Source organism: Eleutherodactylus coqui, chromosome 2 (assembly GCF_035609145.1).
Source record: "Eleutherodactylus coqui strain aEleCoq1 chromosome 2, aEleCoq1.hap1, whole genome shotgun sequence".
Classification (NCBI taxonomy): Eukaryota; Metazoa; Chordata; class Amphibia; order Anura; family Eleutherodactylidae; genus Eleutherodactylus; species Eleutherodactylus coqui.
Genome location: NC_089838.1, coordinates 315505580 through 315524057, shown reverse-complemented (window position 1 = coordinate 315524057; position 18478 = coordinate 315505580). Strand labels below are relative to the sequence as shown.

The window sequence follows — 18478 nt, the reverse complement described above, 5'->3', positions numbered from 1 at the left end:
TTCTTCTTCTGATGATGAAGCGCCCATTGCCGGCATTCTCTTTCCTGCAGGGCAATGTACGCTGTGTCACTTGTGACGTAGCATTCACTGCCTGGCAGGAAGTGCCAAACTATTGCCAAGACTGTGCATGCACTCTGTCTCTCTGCAATGGTATATGAACACTCATGGTGAGACAGCAAGCATGTGCTGTCTCGGCAATAGATCGGCATTATCTGCTAGGCAGGGAATGCTATGTCACTAGTGATGTAACCTACACTGACCTGCAGATAGAAGAATTTCCGAAAATGGATGCTCCATAACAAGAAGAGGATCCGGCCGGTTAGGTGACCCGGGGGACTGAAGAAGATCAGCGAGTAGAAGATGCGGTAAGAGGACTGCCTGGGGAGGAATAGGTAAGTCTTGATTTTTTTTTTAATGACAAAACCCCTTTAAGGTCTGTGTTACACAAACATATTTGCACACAAAACTTTTGCATGCGCAATACGCAGAAAATAGAGCACATTGATTTCACAACTGTTTCACCCCCCCCCCCCCAAAAAAAATAGAACACGCGATATTTTCCAGCGCAAATGCGCAGGAAAAGACCACATCTTGAACTTATTAAACTAATTGGCCATTTCAATGGCCGAGAGCATCAGTGCATATGTTTTGCGTGACCAAAAAGTACAGTAAAAAACGCTGTTGCGCACGCAAATACTTAACAAATGACCAGCTACAGCCAGTACCATCTCTGCCTGCTGGGAGGACAGTATGATATCATTACCTTCTATAGTCACCTAAATACACAGTCAGGAGGCTGAACTGTCATCGCCTTCATTATAACTATGTGTCAGGAGACACTAAGGAACTCTTCTAACAAGTAGGGATTGTCCAAAGCAGATAATCCCTTAACAACACAATAGTTCCCAATGCACAGGCCATCGCCTTGTGTATGGATGGCTTTAGCTTGTAAGCTCTGTTCATTTATATGCTTATGAAATATGAATAAATAACACATTTCTAAGCTTGGAAGCTGTACGACTCAATGAGATGAGAAAAAAACTCAACGATTACCTGTGCAAATAAAGTGTGAAAACACAAATAGGACACGTGTATGAAATTTCCCAGTTGTTATGGAAAGGAGGGAGGGATTTGAAGGATTGTTCTTATCAGTCTGGACAGACCGGACCCCTGTCTCTTATCTATAGACCCAGACTTCCTCCGACCAAGGAGAAAAGGAAACCCCCCCCCCCCCCCATGTACTGGTCTCCCCTAACCTTCCCTCCCCTTACTGTAGACTAACTCCACCTTTCCAGTAGCAAAGTGGATTGTAGACTTACATAGACCATGAACAAAAATTCAGCTAGACCACCATAAACTTGTTGTAGAAGATACCACACCCACCCAATTATTTGGAGATTATTTGGAGATGACTTTCGATTCCCACCCCTGAGAGAAAGGAGGATCATGTAATTTCTGCCTGGTGTGTGTGTGCCGTGAAACGGGTAAGTCTGTCCACATGCTATGGTGCATGTGTATTATCTGTAGCTTCATCTATATCTATCTATCTAATAAGTATTTGTCTTGTATCTTTTTATCTCAAATCTATCTATTATCTCATATCTATCTATCTCATATGTATCTATGTTGTATCTTTTTATCTCATATCTATCTTTCTCTCATATCTATCTCTCAATCATCTCATATCTATCTATTTCATATCAATCTTGTATCTTTCTATCCATCTCAAATCTATCCATCCATCTAATATCTCATATCTATCTATCTATCTATCTATCTATCTATATATCTATCTCATATCTATCTATCCATCTATCTCATATCTATCTATCTCATATCTATCTATCTATCTCATATCTATCTATCTCATATCTATCTATCTATCTATCTCTCTCATATCTATCTATCTCTCTCATATCTATCCATCTATCTCATATCTATCTATCCATATCTATCTATCTATCTCATATCTATCTATCTATCTCATATCTATCTATCCATCTATCTCATATCTATCTATCTATCTATCTATCTATCTATCATGTATTTAACCTATTAGTCTCTCTATCCCATAACTGTCTAATTTTATAGCATATTACCTCTATGCAGTCTATCTATTCTGGCTGTATTATTGGATATTTCTGGTGTGTACATGCGGTACTATATATGTTCTTTTACACTACACGGCACATGTGTTTGCATACTAGCTGTACGCACAGTTATTTAAAATCAGATTATCAGAGGGTGCAGTATGTGTTAACCTCCCAAAATCTATTCTTAGTGGAAAGGAGAACTGTGAGAGTGGCAGATAGATGTGTGCAGAGAATTAACCCCTTCACGCACCCTTCAGATTGACAATAATGCTCTGACAAACCTATCCCGCACTCTCGCCGTGCAGATGCCTGCATTTCGCCATGCTGTATCTGCATAGCACGTTTCAGCTTGTTAGTCATCTTTACTCACGTGCTATATAAAGACAGGGAGAAAGAGGAAATATTTGCAGTAAAATTGCTTTAATCTACCATCACAGTGCAGAGTTGTGAATGCATCAGCATACAGACTGCAAGATAGTCTGGAATCTGAGGAAAGTGGGAGGCTGAGCCGAGATAACACAATGAGGCGCATCATATGGGTGTACTTTTGGTCTGTAATTTTTTTAATGACTGTATACGGACGGTACGCGAACCGATTGAATTGAATTGATGTATTCAACGTGCGTTTTTCTACAGACCAACGTTGAATGGAAAGGAAAACAAACATAAAAAAAACTGCAGCAGTTCTTATTTTGGTCCCTATTCACAAAGCAAAATCACCCATCAAAGTCTATGAGAGCGTAAAAAACTGCAGCGAACACGCATTAGGATCCATGTTCAATGTGTTTTTTTGCACCCCGTTTTCTATGACATCACTTGGGCCTTTTGTGCTTGTTTGCTTTTGCACATGTGTAAAACAGATGACATACGGATGTAACACAAATGTAAAAACCATGCCGACGCACATACGTAGTGTTCTTACAGATCAATATGGCGTACAGCGGTGTGAATGAGCCTTTAGGATTTGATTTGGGCTAATTCATCCAATAATCTGGAATGACTAATCCAGCAGATGTTGTTCATGTGGGATTAGGTAGCATTAAACCAGATGCATGCTGCATTAGACAGGAAGAAAAGGCGTAGCGGAGGGTCCTGGTTAGGGGAGACAATAGGTGGAAGTGCCGCTCACCAGTCACACGTGGGTACTGAAGAGATCTTTAGGAGTGAAGTTGCATAACATATGAATGGTGAAGCGCTATCAGGTTTGGCGTTTTGTAAGGTAGCCCGGCTGTACGGGCGGCTTCAGACGGACATATTTGTGTAGCATGCGGATTTTGGTGTGTAATTTACCCCGGCTTCCGGTGTATTGTGCGCCTCACTCCGTCCCATGTGAAAACCCCCAAGGGGCAGACACTGTATGCCAGCGATGACAAGCGTTCATCCATCAGGCCTTTATACAGACCGACTCACACTCTGTTGGGGGGATGAACGATCGTTAGGGCGGATGCAGACGAGCCTGGTTTTCTCCCCTTATACTGCTATGATAATCGCGGCCGTATAACGGGACACAACGAAACCACTGATCTATGGGATTTCAGTGGTTTAGTTTTGACCACCTCTTTTCCCACCTGTGATTTGTATGTCCAGAAAAAGATAGGACCTGCCCCATCTTCACCACACGTAGTTAAACCCCCTGCAGGGGAGGTCAGGCGGTACATGCCTTCCAGCAGTTATTTTCAAATTCCTGCACTCTGGTGGTAAAACATGGGTGCAGCGTCCGAGGAGCGGGCCCACAGCCGAGGAGACAGCGGTGTAGAGAAAGGCCTTGTCACGGGGCTCTACCATCTCCTCCCCTGGGGGTAGCTCAGGACCCAACCGTGTTACCGCTGGGGGAGATCACAGGGGTAGTAATCAGGGGGGTTACCTTAACTCTAGTTGTCACTCATGATGGTGGATCTCACAGACGCAATAAAGGAGTCCACACAGAGTAACTTTCTGAGCAAGAACCGGGGACGGTCGGTTCCGCTCGTTTAACTCAAATCCACATAAACAGTCTTGGTACAGAAACGTCAGAGCGGTGCAACAGGGAGGATTCTTGGGGTATCTGGATATTCCACAGTCCAAGTTATCTGTGAAATTCCTCTCCGGCAAACTCTCTCTCTCTCTAAGGGTGCCTACCCACTAGCGTTTTTTTTCACTGCGAAATTCGCAGGTTTTTTTTTTCTGCAGGGGGTCTATGGGACTTGTAATGTAAAAATCGCAATCGCGCAAAATCGCGCGATTTTAGCTTTGCATGTCCCATAGCCCAAAGACCCCTGCAGAAAAAAAACAACGCTGCGAATTTCGCAGTAAAAAAAACGCTAGTGGGTAGGCACCCTAACAGTTAACACTTACGTGCGGGAGATCTGCAAATCAAACCGCCCATAGGGATGCATTAGCGTCTGCAAGTCAGCTAAAAGCATGCGGATGCGATTTTTTTTCCTGGTGTGCGGATCGCATGCGTGGTAAGAAGTCGCAGCATGCTCCAGTTTCCTGCGGATCTTGCAGGAACGGCTTCCGTTGGAGTCAAAGGGAGACGCCCGATCCGCGGACCGCCCGCAGCTGTCACTGTGGACGTTCCGCAGATCCGCAGGAAAGCAGGAGATTCAAAAAAGAAAAAAAGGCACTGCACATTCACCGGGCACGTCGGCCGGCGTGCCCGGACATATCCACCATGAAAACCTGTATTGTGCATGACTGCCTCAAGCCTCCGTGGTCATCCGCAATACAGGTAAGTGCCATATGCAGGGTCACTGGCCAGGCTCACAGCTGAAATCCGCTGTGGGCCACCCACATGCAGAATCCAGCCCGGCTGTTTGAGCCCGGCCTTAGACATGCTGCAATTTTTTTAACACAACATTGTAAAAGACATGTCTGAATATACCAATTTAATACTACATGTGACAAAGATTAGGCAGGACCGATCTCCCCGCTTTCTTTTCAAAGTCGTGCACGCTAGTGCGGAGTTTGAATAGTCTGAAAAAAAAATTATAAATTCATGCGCTAATAGGTTCCGTAGCAGCGAGTGTATTAGCGCATGCGCTCATCTGTTTTTGCCCTCAGGCTAGGTAGACACTAGCCATGAATGTGAATTGCGCCTGAGAGGCTGAGGCTCCACTCGGAATGGACAGCACACGGACATCTATGCGTGTTCTGTCCGATTCACGTGAACACTGCACATTCACATGCAGTAAAGCGTCCCATTTCTCATCTATGATATGGACAAAAATTGGACATGCAATGAGATTTTTCTCGCGGACCATTGATCTGTGTGAAAAAACATCAAGATGCATAACCTGATAGCCCTATAATGGGGGCCATGTGCTGTCCATGGATTAAGGGCTTAAACAGACAAATGTGTTTGCAGAGGTTTTTGCACGCGTGAAAATCATGCCCACAAAACGTGATGAAGCGAAGCCATTAATTTCATTGGGTTCATTCTCACAAGCATGTTTCTCGTACGCAATTCCTACGCACAATATAAGATGAGCCTTGCCCTATCTGTCTGCATTTTTCTTGCGTGCGCAATAGCGCTGGGTTTAAGCAGTTAAAAATACGCCACAACGACGAAGACTTATAACTTGTTCATGTACGAATACGCTCTGTTGTGGCGAGGTATTTGCGCATATGTTCATGTGTTTAAGCCCTAATACAGACGGCACACCCCATTACACTAGTGTGCGGGGGGCTACTTCAATGGCTTATTGTACTGTCCGTATTTAGTCAGTAAAAAACTATATACAAAATACAAACAGAAAATGGAAATTAGTGCAAATTATGACAGTATCGGAGCTCCTTCACACGGGTGTATTGGTGCTATGTACGAGGTTTTTAGTGCACGTATTGGCGTATTTTACTTTACTTTTTGCGCAGGCAAGGCATGTTCATTTGCGCACGGCAGACAAACAATCCCATATATAACAGGCCACTTAGCCTAATGAGTTCAGGATGTATTCTTTTTTACAAGTTGTGCACTTAGTGAGTGTGTGATTGGTTGGCTTTGGAGTCCTCAGCCATGTTTGATGTATTGTAGACAAAGCACAGGGCAAGGGTTTCTTCACACGAACGTCATTTTAATGCTCCGATGGCCACGTTAAAAAATCGTGGCTATTGGAGCTTAAAATCACTTGAACGGCTGGCTGCGGGCAACGTGGTAAGGCAAGCCAGGGGTTGGTACACGGAGAGGGCGATGCAGTGCAGAGGATTTAAGCAGAGATGTAGTCAGGAAACAAGTTAGTACTCAGAAAACAATCTTCTTTAAGAGAGAGCAGGTATATGAAGGAGGTGGTTTAACAATTAAGAGCTCAATAAACATGCAAGGAACTGGAGAAGGGCCAGGCTTTTATAGCATGTCCAATCAAGAAAAACATAGGGTGGAGTCAGTGAGGGAGACTGTCCAGCAAGCTGAATAGCTCAGCAGAAAGAGCTACTGCCGGGAGTACAGGAGCTCCTGGGTGTGAGTCCTGACAGTTGACTCCTCCTTCCAGGATGGCCTCGGGACATCCCAGTGGCCAGTTTTCCTGGATACTTCCAGTGGAACTCCTTCTTCAGCCTAGGGGCATGGACATTGGATGCTGGCTCTCAATAATTCTCCTTGGGCCGTATCCCTTCCATTGGACCAGGTAATTTTCTTCTAAAATCTCTAGAGTTCAGAATCTTCTGCACCTCGTACTCTTCCTCTCCTCTGACAGCTACCAATGGAGGAGGTGGTTGAGTCCTTCCCGCGAAGGGGTTTTCTTTGAAATTGTTTTAGGAGTGGCACGTGGAAAACTGGGTGGAATCTCAGGCTGTCAGGAAGATCCAGATAGAAAGCCACCTGGCCTCTTTTCGCTGTGATCGGGAAAGGCCCAATAAACTTTTGGCCAAGCTTGGGAGAGGGTACATGGGTGTTAAGCTTTTTGGTTGATAACCATACTTTAACACCTACCTGGAAGGTAGGAGAGGCTTTGCAGTGTCCATCCGCTGCTTGCTTGTAATTCTCCTGGGCCTCTCGTAGTACCTCTTTTACCTTCTTCTGAGTTTCTTGTAACGCCGTCAGCCTGTGGGTGACGGTTTTAACAGGAAGCCCGGAATAAAGGTGGGATGTATACCGTAATTTTTAAAAAATGGACTCTGAGAGGTGCAGAGATACTGCTCTAGAGTCTGGTTCATTTTCTCGGTCTGACCATTGGACTGAAGATGGAAAGCAGGCCGTACAAAAGTTCTTCCAGAATCCTGATGTGAACTGAACCTCTCTGTCAGAGGCCACGTCATCAGAAATCCCATGAAGTCTAAATGTTTCCCTGATCACCAATTCTGCAGTGTGTTCAGCTGTGGGAATCCCTTTGATGGGAATAAAATGAGCCATTTTTGTGACTCAGTCGACTACAACCAGGATGGCAGTCATTTCCTTAGAAGGGGGAAGATCCACAATAAAGTCCATAGATCCCCAAGGCCTGGATGGAACTGGAAGTGGTTGCAGGAGGCCCAAAGAACGAGCTCATGGTGTTTTGTTTCATGCACACGTGTTGCAAGAGGCGACATGCATTTTCACATCACCCTTGCAATTAGGCCACCAGAAGGAATGAAGCAGGAGTTCCAAGGTTTTTGTGATTCTGAGATGAAAGGAGGGAGGTGATAAGTAAGATGATCTTGGAGAAGTCTTTTATACATTTTCTGTAGATGTTCCCAAATCCGATGAGGTGTTGTACATCTTTTAAATTTCTCAGAATGCACCAATTACGATGACTTTAATCTTGCTAGGATGCATACGCAGTCCGTATGAAGAGATGATATATCCCAGAAATTGCATCTGGGTTTGTTCGAACTCACATTTCTCCGGTTTGATATAAATACAAAATAAATCTTGTTATTTCTATAGCGCCAACTTATTCAGCAACGCTTCAAAGTAATTTATTTATTACCCCCCCACCAAGCTGGGTTCTCATTTTACCAACCTCGGAAGGATGAAAGGCTGAGTCAACCTTGAGCCGGCTACCTGAATCATGCAGGGATTGAACTTGCAACCTTCAGGTGACAGGTGAGAGCTTACACTCTGCGCCACACAAGGCTCTCATAGAGATAATACTGTCATGTCTGTCTCCTGAGACCTTTGGTTCTACAGATGCTCTGAAGTTCTCCTACTCAAGTGTGGGGGACTGTGCTGGCTCTGTGTGTGTGTCTCCAGTCAGCCAATCACACTAGGTCAGTACACATAAAACTGTCTTCCCAGGTCTGAGTGCGATCAGCTTTCTCTGTTCTCATTCTCTGTGTGTGGTGTGAGCAGGTTCTATTTGTGGTGGCTGCAAGAAAGGTTTGTGGTTTGTTTGGTTGTGTCGCTGGACTCCTGGTTAGTGTAGGGACTATCGGTATAACCAGGAGCCGTGACATGGCCCGCTAGCTTCCATATTTTGATCAAAATGTCAACTAATACCTGGCATTTATATCTGCTACTAATGGCTGCGTGTTTGCTGCTGTATGGTGTGATTATGGCTCTGTGTGTCTTCTTACTCTGTCCAGTTGTCCCTGTCAGTGGTGCCATGTGTAGGTGCCCTATCCAGGGTGCATGGGTTCCTAGAAGCAGCAAGGGCCCAGATCTGAAGAGCACTGGGCCGCCCTTTATTGGGGCAATGTCCCCACTCAGGTAGGTCTGTCACTTACCCTAGTAGAAGATAGGGAGAGGTGTTAATCTATGGTAGCTTCACCTGGTGTTCCCTATCAATCCTTGTTAACATTCGTGTGGGCTCGGTGCTCACTTGCCCACATAAACATAACATAATTATGTTGCGATGCTCAGAATGTGGTGTTTTTGCATTCATTTGTTGGAGCGTATTCCCACGTCTTCCCTGAAGATGGTTTAGACACCTGCTGTCCCTCCCCTCCGCACGTTCTGGGGTGCGTGCATTGAGTAGTGGGTGGTACACTGTCCACGTGGGTGCATACACCTGCAGATTTCTCCTTATCCCTTTGCAGGTGCGGCCTCCAAACATCGGATGCTCTTGTGCGTGGTAGACTGGTGATACCAACCATGGTGTTCCTTGAATGCCAAGTGGGTGATGCCTGGCGCCCCTTCCCGTTGTATGGTGGGTGTGGTGGCTCCATACCTCTTTGGTTGCATTGGTGCATGACTTTTGAGTGGTGTTCATATGTTATGTACTATGTTGTCTTTTTGTTGTGCTTTTTTTCTGGGTATGACACTATCTGTATTAGTTTTTCCTTCTCCTCCTGACTGCCTGGCGTCAGTACTAGGCCCGTACAGATAAGTCCTGTGCACACTATGTCAGCAGGAGGGATTTCCATCTTTTCCCTCTGGACTGTGCACTCTTTTTGCAGACTTCTGTGACTGAGGCTGGTTGTGTAAGGCTCAGAGGTTCTATTTTGAGGTGCACAATTTTTTACTCCTTTCTATTTGAAATCTTTGCCTTGGTGTCAGGGCCTTTTTAGATAAGCCCTGCTTACATGCATGGTTTGGAAGAGTTGCATAACATTTTTTTTTATGCCTTAAGGCCTCATGTCCACGGGGAAATTTGGGACCGCACGGATTTTCCATACAGAATCCAGCAGCGGGTCCCTCTTTTCCCGCAGACATGAGGCCTGAAAATAACATTTTACTTACCTCCCGGATGCTGCGGATCTGCCCTCCGTCGCAGCCGGATCTTCTTTCTTCGGCCCGAGGGATGTGCTCGGCATGCCGGCAGCGTACCAGGCATACACCGTGCACTCTTTTCTTTTTTTTTTTAAATTCAGCTGTGGGTGTGCCACGGATCCAGATGGCTTCCATAGGCTTCAATAGAAGCCTGCTGGAGACCCGCACTAAAATGGAGCATGCTGCAGGTGTTTTCCCGCACATGCAATCTGCGCCTCAGGGGAAAATGACATCTCCAGGTATTTAATTACCCACGGGAGTCCAATGCATCCCTATGGGGCGCGGATCATGCGTGTGGGTGATCTGCTGCGGATATTTCCCCGTGGACATGAGGCCTAAGGGTCCTGAGGCCCCCTTTTTTAAAAGGGGGTAGTGTCACGTCTGTCTCCTGAAACCTATGGTTCTATAGGTGCTCTGGTGTTCTCCTGCTGAGGTGTGACCTCAGCCCTGGCTGGGCTTTTGTCTCCAGTCAGCCAATTACTCTAGGTCAGTCCACATAAAAGCTGTATTCCCAAGTGTGGTCAGCTGTCTTTCCAGGTGTAGGTGTGGTCAGCTTTCTCTGTTCTCATTCTTTGTGTGGTGTGAGCAGGTTCTATGTGTGGTGTCTGCAAAAAAGGTTTGTGTTTTGGGTTTTGTTTGGTTGTGCCGCTGGTTAGTGTAGGGACTAGTGGTATAACCAGGAGCCTTGACATGGCCCGCTAGCTTCCATATTTTGATCAAAATGTCAACTAATAACTGGCATCTATAGTTTGTGTGGGCCCGGTGCTCACTAGCCCACACGCACGTAACAGATGTTTTGCAGACGCTCAAAGACCAGCCGGACATGCCTGCGATGTTCCTCCAAGTTGTCAGAGAAGATAAGGATGTCATCAAGATAAGCCACCACTAATTGATCCAACAGGTCTCAAAACACATTGTTAATAAAATGCTGAGAGATGGCAGGAGCATTGCAATGGTTGAAAGGCATAACCAAATATTCAAAATGTCCATATCTCGTTCTAAAAGCAGTCTTCCACTCATCCCATGGACGAATCTGTATAAGATCGTAATCTCCTCTTAGATCCAGTTTGATAAATCTTTTTCCAGAACAGAGTCTCTCCAGCAATTCTAGAATCAAGGGAAGAGGGTAGTGATTTTTAATCGTAATTTTATTTAGTTCAGTCACAACTGACTCTGCTGTGCGGTGAGGTTCCACGTGGTATCAGTGGCCCAGCAACAAAATTCTGCCGTATATTCAGTGACAGAACGTCGTCCTTGTCGTAGGCTGTGTAGTTTTCCTTCTGCTGTGGAACAGCAATTTGGGTCATCAAAAACTTGATCCATGGCTGCAATATAGGTGATGAGATCATTGAGATGGTTTCTGTTTTCCACATATGGCGAAGCCCATGCAAGTGCTTCATCCGGAGGTTGACAATAAACAGCACATTTTTTCTATTGCTGGTAAATGGAGTCTGTTTCATCTGAAAATAGAGGCGGCATTGGATCAGGAATCCTCAATACTGGCGGCGGTTGCCACCAAACTTCGATGGTAGTGGCATGCAGATATCAGCATCGGAACTGCACAACTCAAGCAGTTGTCTCTGTAAAATATCTGCCTCCTTTTGAAAGGCCGTAACTTTCTCCTGATAGGTGCCACGGAACTCTTGTAGTTCGTCGACCTGTTTTCTCAGAGTGGCTACTATGGACTCCCATGTTTTGGACGTGTTTATTTTGTCACGTTCAAGCACTGGACTGAAGTCTCGGGTGGTAGCCAGCAAGGGTGGGCATCATGGTCAGGTAAGCCAAGGGTTGGTACATGGAGAGGGCGATGCAGTACAGAGGATTTAAATTGAGACATGCGCAAAAGTCGCAGAGTGGCAGGGTAATTTAAAATCTCCCTGCTCCTGGCTACCAAACATAGCCAAGACCCTGGAGATTTCACGGGGGACCGCAGTACGCGGTTCCTGGTCACGTGACCGCCATTTTCCAATAGAAAACGTTGATCAAGTAAAAAAAGTTAAAGTTTCACCTACAATCACGGATCTGATCCGTGAGGGGAGGGGGAATTACTTACCTAAGGCCTCTGGCGATGTCTGCGGATGGGATCTATATCCGCGGACCTTTCCCCAACTTCGGCGCATGTGCCCATCAGCAAAATGGCGGACGCAAGCGCAGAAGCTGAGGAGGGCCTGGGAAATTTAAAGTCTCCTTGCTCCTGGCTACTAAAGGTAGCCGAGAGCCTGGAGCAGTGACCGAGGGCCGTAGTGAGCGGCCCCGGCTAAAGAAGGGGTTAAAGACTGAAAGCTCAATAAACATGCAAGGAACTTGAGGAAAGGCCAGGCTTTTATAGCATGTCCAATCAAAGAAAACACAGGGTGGAGTCAGTCAGGGAAACACAGGGACAATAAACTAGGAGCAAGGACAAGGTTTATCAGCAGAACTGTCCTGCAAGCTGAATAGCTCAGCAGATAGAGCTACTGGCTAGCTACTGACAGGAGCTCCTGGGTTTGAGTCCCAATACTGTCATTGTTTAGCAGTGCTTGCCACTATTAAATTCTCTCTGCCGGCAAGTTTGCATAGAGTCCCATAGGAGTCAAAAGATAGGACAAGTCCTATTTTTTGATGGAGTTAAATACCGGTATGCCAAAAAATCATTCATCTAAAAAGTACCCATAGGAAACCATTGATTCTTTCAGATGCAATTTTTGTGACGGGCCTACTCATCAAAATGACACTAGTGTGAAGGAGCCCTAAGGGTGGCTCCAGCCGAGCGTACTGCAAAATACAGTCGCTCCTACGCAGCTTTTTTTACGCAGGCATCGCTAGTTCATTGATGATTCCCCCGCCCTGATTTAAATGGCAACTAGGGTGGCTTCACATGACCATATGCACAAAAATGCTCGCCGCGGCACATGAACGAGGTTCGATGAAGGTACATTTGCGCATGTATCTGCGCATATTACTGTACTTTTTGTGCACCCAGAGCCAGTTCCCACGCTCGCGTGACACACCCATTAGTGGCTTAAAAGGCTAATTAGGACCTAATAAGGTTTCGAACAGTGTTTTACGCTTCACCCTTGAGTACTTGTACATTTCACCTTAGGCCTCTATGGGACCTTTGCTACACAAAACGCAGGAAAATAGAGCAAGTCCTACTTTTTTTACGAACGCACGAAATACACGCTCATAAGAATGAACCTATTGAAATCACTGGGTTCTATTCTCCACTTGTGCAAATACCCAATCAAACATTGTTGTGTGAAGAAGCCCTTAAGCCAAAGTAGGTGCCAATGTGCGCGGGTTTTTGCAGCATATTGTGCATACACGTGCGTATATATGTACGCAGGTCCTAACGACCTGTATGGAGCTCTTTGGTGCGCAAATGCACACAAAAAAGAGCAGGTCCTATTTTTTGTTTTAAATCAATGCGTTCTATTCTCCGCATATTAAGCAGGATTTCTCCGCATCCAAATACGGTTGTCTGAAGGAGGTTGCAAAACCTCCTTCATATGTAGTGGATTTTTCCCACTGTGGATGTAGACTGGTTTCAGACGGCCGTATGCGCAACTACACTCACCAGCATGGAGCGTAGTTGCACATAAACAAGGTTTTTCGCTGGCTGCTCAGACTCTGCGCCGTAGCACAGGAGTTTGGGGAAAAAAAACGAGAAGATATGTCCTGCCCAATCTTACGTGCAAGAAAGATAGAGCGAGTCCTGTCTTTTCTTGTGCGTAGTATTAACACGCGAGAATCCTGATAATGAAAACGAAACCATTGAAACTAAAACACGCCCATGTGTTTAAACCCTATTCTCTGAGTATGGCGAGCGCATACTTTGCCTCTAAAGCGCCTTTAAGAGCATGCTGGGCATTTTTTAGGCCTAGACCTAAGAGCAGTCCTAAAATAATGCCTGCTGCACAGGCTATAATGTATTGGAATACATGGCTATTACAGAATAAACAGATGGGCGCGTTTTAGTCTCGTTACACAGTCGTGAAAATCACGGCCGCATAACGCGATGAAATGAAACCACTGATTTCACTATCAGGATTCTCTGCGGTAATACTACGCATCGAGAAAATATAGGACTTGTCTCATCTTTCTTACACGTAAGACTGGGCAGGACCTAACTTTGTGCTTTCTTTTTCAAACTCTTGTGCAATAGCGCAGAGTTTGAATAGTCAAAAAAATTAAGGGATCACTGGTTCATGCGCGAATACGCTAATACAGGCGCCAGACCGAAGCAGCTCCAAATCTGCAACAGACTCAACGTGCCGCTGATCTGACTATTTGCAGAAATCCCTGAATTCCACACTGATATTTTCCGCTACACATGGATGCGGGCGGCACCTACTTCACACTATTTTTATCAAGCTACTGTGCTATGGCGCGGAGTTTGAATGGCCGACCAGAAAAAATAAAACCTTTTTCATGTGCAACTATGCTCTGTAGTGGCGAGTATAACCGTGCATAGAGCCGTCTGAAACCGCCCTGTGTGCGCACAGTCATGTAATTCTTGTGCCCGATATGTCAGTTCACAAGCATGCGCGTTACACCATTTCATAGAATGACAATTTAACGCCAAATTAGGCCCAGCTGTCTTCATTTCCCAGTGTTGTCCGCAGGGTAACTCCCTCCCCCTCCCTTTTATGAGGCTGCCATAGACTTCTATGGCAGCTTTCTGTATAACATGGAGAAGGATAGGGCAAGGCCTATCTTTTCCCACACGCATCAATAGCTTTACTTTGTCACGTTTTACAGGCGCGAACTTCACATAGCAAAAACCTCCCATTGCAAACAGCCGGATGGGAGGAGAGAGGCAGAGAGCCGGGGATGGAAGGGAATAGACAGCTCAGATGGTAGCATATATCGGCTGACCGTGAAAACAGCGGCCGATATACGCTCCTGTGAATAAGCCCTTAGTGTGCATAATTAATCGTCTCTATCCTCTGCGCAATGTGCGTGCAAGTTATGTGGTTATCAAACATCCATAATCGCACTTATTACGTCACGTATTTGCACAAAGGAAATGCTGCATTTTTCACTGACCAAAAATGCATTCATCCGTGTGAATGAGGCCTAATCCATTTGTAGCATGTTTCGTAGATCTGCTTCTCTTGCAGAGACTAGTGGTAACTTACAATGGGGCATTGCTCCAGAGACAGCCAGTAACCAGAATGAGTAGTACCGACTCACCGGAGCGCACAAGGGGTAATTACACAATGCTGTGAGGTTTGACAATTATCACAATGTAGGTCCTATATCCTGTCTCAAGGACATCCACCACACAGAGGAGGGCGCAACACCCCAAGGAATAAGACCTTTATGTAACCCAAGCTATTGACAGAGGATGTCCACCTACTTGACTGAGGGGCCTAAAATGTATTGGCCATTAAGGGGTTAAGCATCCATAAATATACCAAAACCGAACATGGTTGAAACCTGTTTTTCTAGTATCTATTACAAGTAGATTTTCCACCAAATTCCGCACAAAAATGTAACATGGAGTCGTCCTCCTTGTTTGAAAAGGGAAATCGGCAGCATAAACAATGTCGGTTGTGCTGTAGATTCTGCCACAATCTCATCCACGTCATCCTGGAAACGCTGCAGATGTTCTGCGTGGGAAACCCCAGCATGGGAACATACTGCCAGAGTTCTTCTATGCACAATGGCGCACGCTTCAGCACCGTGCATTTGCGCTGTGAACAAGGTAGATTTGCGTGCGTATCAGCGCATAATAACGAACTTTTTGCATACCCAGGGCCTGCTCACCTGTGCGCGCAAAACACCCCGCCATGATTTAAAAAGCTATTTAGCCTAAGGAGGTCCAGATGTGTTCTGTTTCTCACAGAATTGCACAGCGTATTGCGCATTTGTGCACCTCCCTTAGACTTCCATGGGGGCCTTTGCTGCACAATACGCAGCTAAAGCAGGTCCTACTTTTTTGCACACGCACAGAACCCGCTCATGGCATCAGTGGGTTCTATTCTCAGCACATTGTGCATTTATATTGTCAGCATGCAGAAACGTGTGCAAACAGCGGCCTGAAGAAGCCCGGAGCTGGAGGCTCGTAAAGTGCTATTACTAAAACGAGTGTGTGAGCTCTCACATCTCCTCTTTTGTCCCGGCCGAATTTGATAGGCTGCCAAAGCGAAATCATCTTTCCATGCTTGTCCATTTATTCCTAAATTTCCCCTCAATTATCATCAAATCTGGAGAAAAGAAAGAACAACAAAATAAACTAGAAGGAAACAAACAATAGGCCCACACTGACACACAATAGGATGATGGGAGGGAGGCAGATAACACATAGGGCGCCTGCACACGGCACAGCAGATTCCACATGTGGGTTCCCGCAGTGGATTTCGGCTCTGACCGCGGCCGTCGACCCTGCGTACCTGTCGTTCTCCTTCTTCTTTGTACTGCGGATGGTCCGCACGGCTCACCGTTGGACATATGCAGTACAGATTTTTTTAAACTCCTGATTTCCCGTGGAATCCGCGACCCGTCCGGACGGCTTCCATTGACTTCATGGTATTTGATAGTAAACAAGGCTGATTTGCGTGTGTCTGCGCATACAACTGTACATTTCTCTTAAATATGAATTTTGAGAGTTGCATTTTTTATATGTAGCGATTCCTCCCTCTACCTCTGTTTTTGGGCATTTTTTTATGTATTTACTACCAACTTTGTTTTTTGTCTTGTATGCCTGATAAAAGACGGTTCGGTGATGTAACACATTGCCTAATTGTAATCTTTTAAAAGTTGTTAAAAACTTCACCTTGGACCTCAACCAATTGGCAGCGGCAGCTACACCCTATATGTCTTTATAAGGAGCTACCCTAAAGAGTTAAAATGTTACTATGGCAATGGACTATGAGTTGTGACAAAAATTGCACCAAAATTACCGCTTGCACCAAAAATTCAGCTAAATTCCTGCATAGTAGGATGAAGCATACCTTGAGGACATTTATTGATTGACTGAGACTGCTATAAAAGGGAGAACACAAGAGTGTGGGGACAGTAACAGGTGCAGCAGACCAAGAGCGCAGAAGCCTGCAGGGGAACGCAGGGACTGCAAAAGAGTTGATAAAGAAACTGCTGCCAGACAGGCTGAGAGAAGGCTGTAATCCAGGGACAGGAGGCGGCTGAGCCCGAGAGGAGCTGCATGGAGGCCAGATAGAAAGTGGGATTGTGCTGTGAGAGCAATGGATTAAGACCAGGAAAGACATCAGTGCTTTTGTTGGCAACAACTTGTAAGTGAGGCCGGCCTCAGTGAAGCCACTAGTTGTGTAACCACTTGGGATAAAAGAGTTACCAGCAGGCCTACTGCAAGGAAGGCACAGGGACACTAGTGAGTGTTCAAAGGGCTGTTACAACTTCTGGACTGAAGCACTTGGGAGAGGACTGAGATAGCCATATAAATTAGAGTTGACCCTGAAATCTCAAGAGAGGCTGATAGTGGTGTTAATCTAAATTGTGTTCCTGATTTGCGCTATTGTGGGAAGCGGAGTGTTAATCTTTTATAGATGAACTGTGTGTCATGCTACGGGATATGTCTCTCTGGTCTACAAGATTGATCTTTGAAACTGCATTATTGATGCTGCTGTGCTTGTAGTGCTTCTTGTTCTGCACAAAGTATTAGTAATCGTAGGACTGCGTTAGCCATAGCTAGCATGAGGTACAACTACGGTAAAAGGTAATTGTTTACTTGTTGCTATACCATTATTTACTTACATGACTGTTCGTATATATTGCATATTCTTGTACCTCCTTCTGCTGCACCGCATCCTGATTTTTAGTGTCACAGACACGTTTCACAAATGGTTAATGGCACAATCTACTTATCAGTGGTACTCAAACAATAAAAAATATCCCTTCGTTTTTCTTAATGATTGCTGCATCTGGGGCAAACTCGCAGCAAAAAGGTAGTGATCACACACCTGCACTCTTGTTGTTCCTTAGGTATCCTATGGTCCAATGTGTCCTTCTGATGACAAAGGGGTACCCAGTGACGGCACATATGCAACAATGGAAGACGATGGAAGCTCTGCAGACAAGCAGCCAAGCACAGCCGACACTCTACCAGCCAGCCCTCCAGTCTCACCCCCTGAATCCTTCAGGGATGAGAAGCGGGCATCGGTGGGAACAGATGGACTGCCTGCCCATGTACCAGTTATCAGTCTGGGACACAGCAGAGTGGCACTGCGGCCAGAACTCACTGCTTTATGCCCTGTACCCTCCTTGATGCTGGCACTACCAGGCATACGGGGACCATTATTTCCACATCAGTTTCATGCTCACCCTTATCTTCCCAGGTAAGAATGAAGCAAATCTAAATAAACACTTATTTCCGCAATGCAAATATTGCAGCCGGCCTTTGTCACTACGGTATGCTGCCCTCAAATAGGATGGTATAAACCTGGCGCCTAATATTGTTCTTAGTGATGCCCTCTTCTGTCAGTACTCTGCTGAGTCACGTCTGAGAGTATAGTTGCCAGGCATACATGCGTAAATCTATAGTCCATCTGCTCATAGTGAGTGCAGTTTTCATTCTTCGACTTTTAGGTGGTTCCAGATATTATGCTAAATTTAGTATCAAGCGTGCACTAATTTGGTGCCAACCACTCAACGTTTGTTTTTTTATGTTTGGCATATTAAACTCAAAATTTTAAAGTTGTTCTCTGAGGCTCAGTTATTAATGATCTCACCTAAGGATAGGTCATCAATATCAGAACAGGGAGGGGGACTCGAGATATTAGAGTGGATACTGCAGCTACTTCAGTGCATATTAGAAACAGCG

The 18478-nt window shown here is 45.4% G+C and overlaps 1 protein-coding gene across 1 annotated transcript in view; it reads left to right on the top strand.

Annotated features, from left to right (window-relative positions):
- Positions 1-1293: 1293 nt before the first annotated feature.
- LYL1 (LYL1 basic helix-loop-helix family member) overlaps positions 1294-18478 on the top strand; it is a 30045-nt gene continuing 12860 nt past the window's right edge. The window contains exons 1-2 of the mRNA XM_066593638.1: positions 1294-1484; positions 17641-17993. Of these exons, the coding sequence (XP_066449735.1) occupies positions 17656-17993 (338 nt within the window). The 5' untranslated portion in view covers positions 1294-1484; positions 17641-17655. The remainder of the gene's footprint in view (positions 1485-17640; positions 17994-18478) is intronic.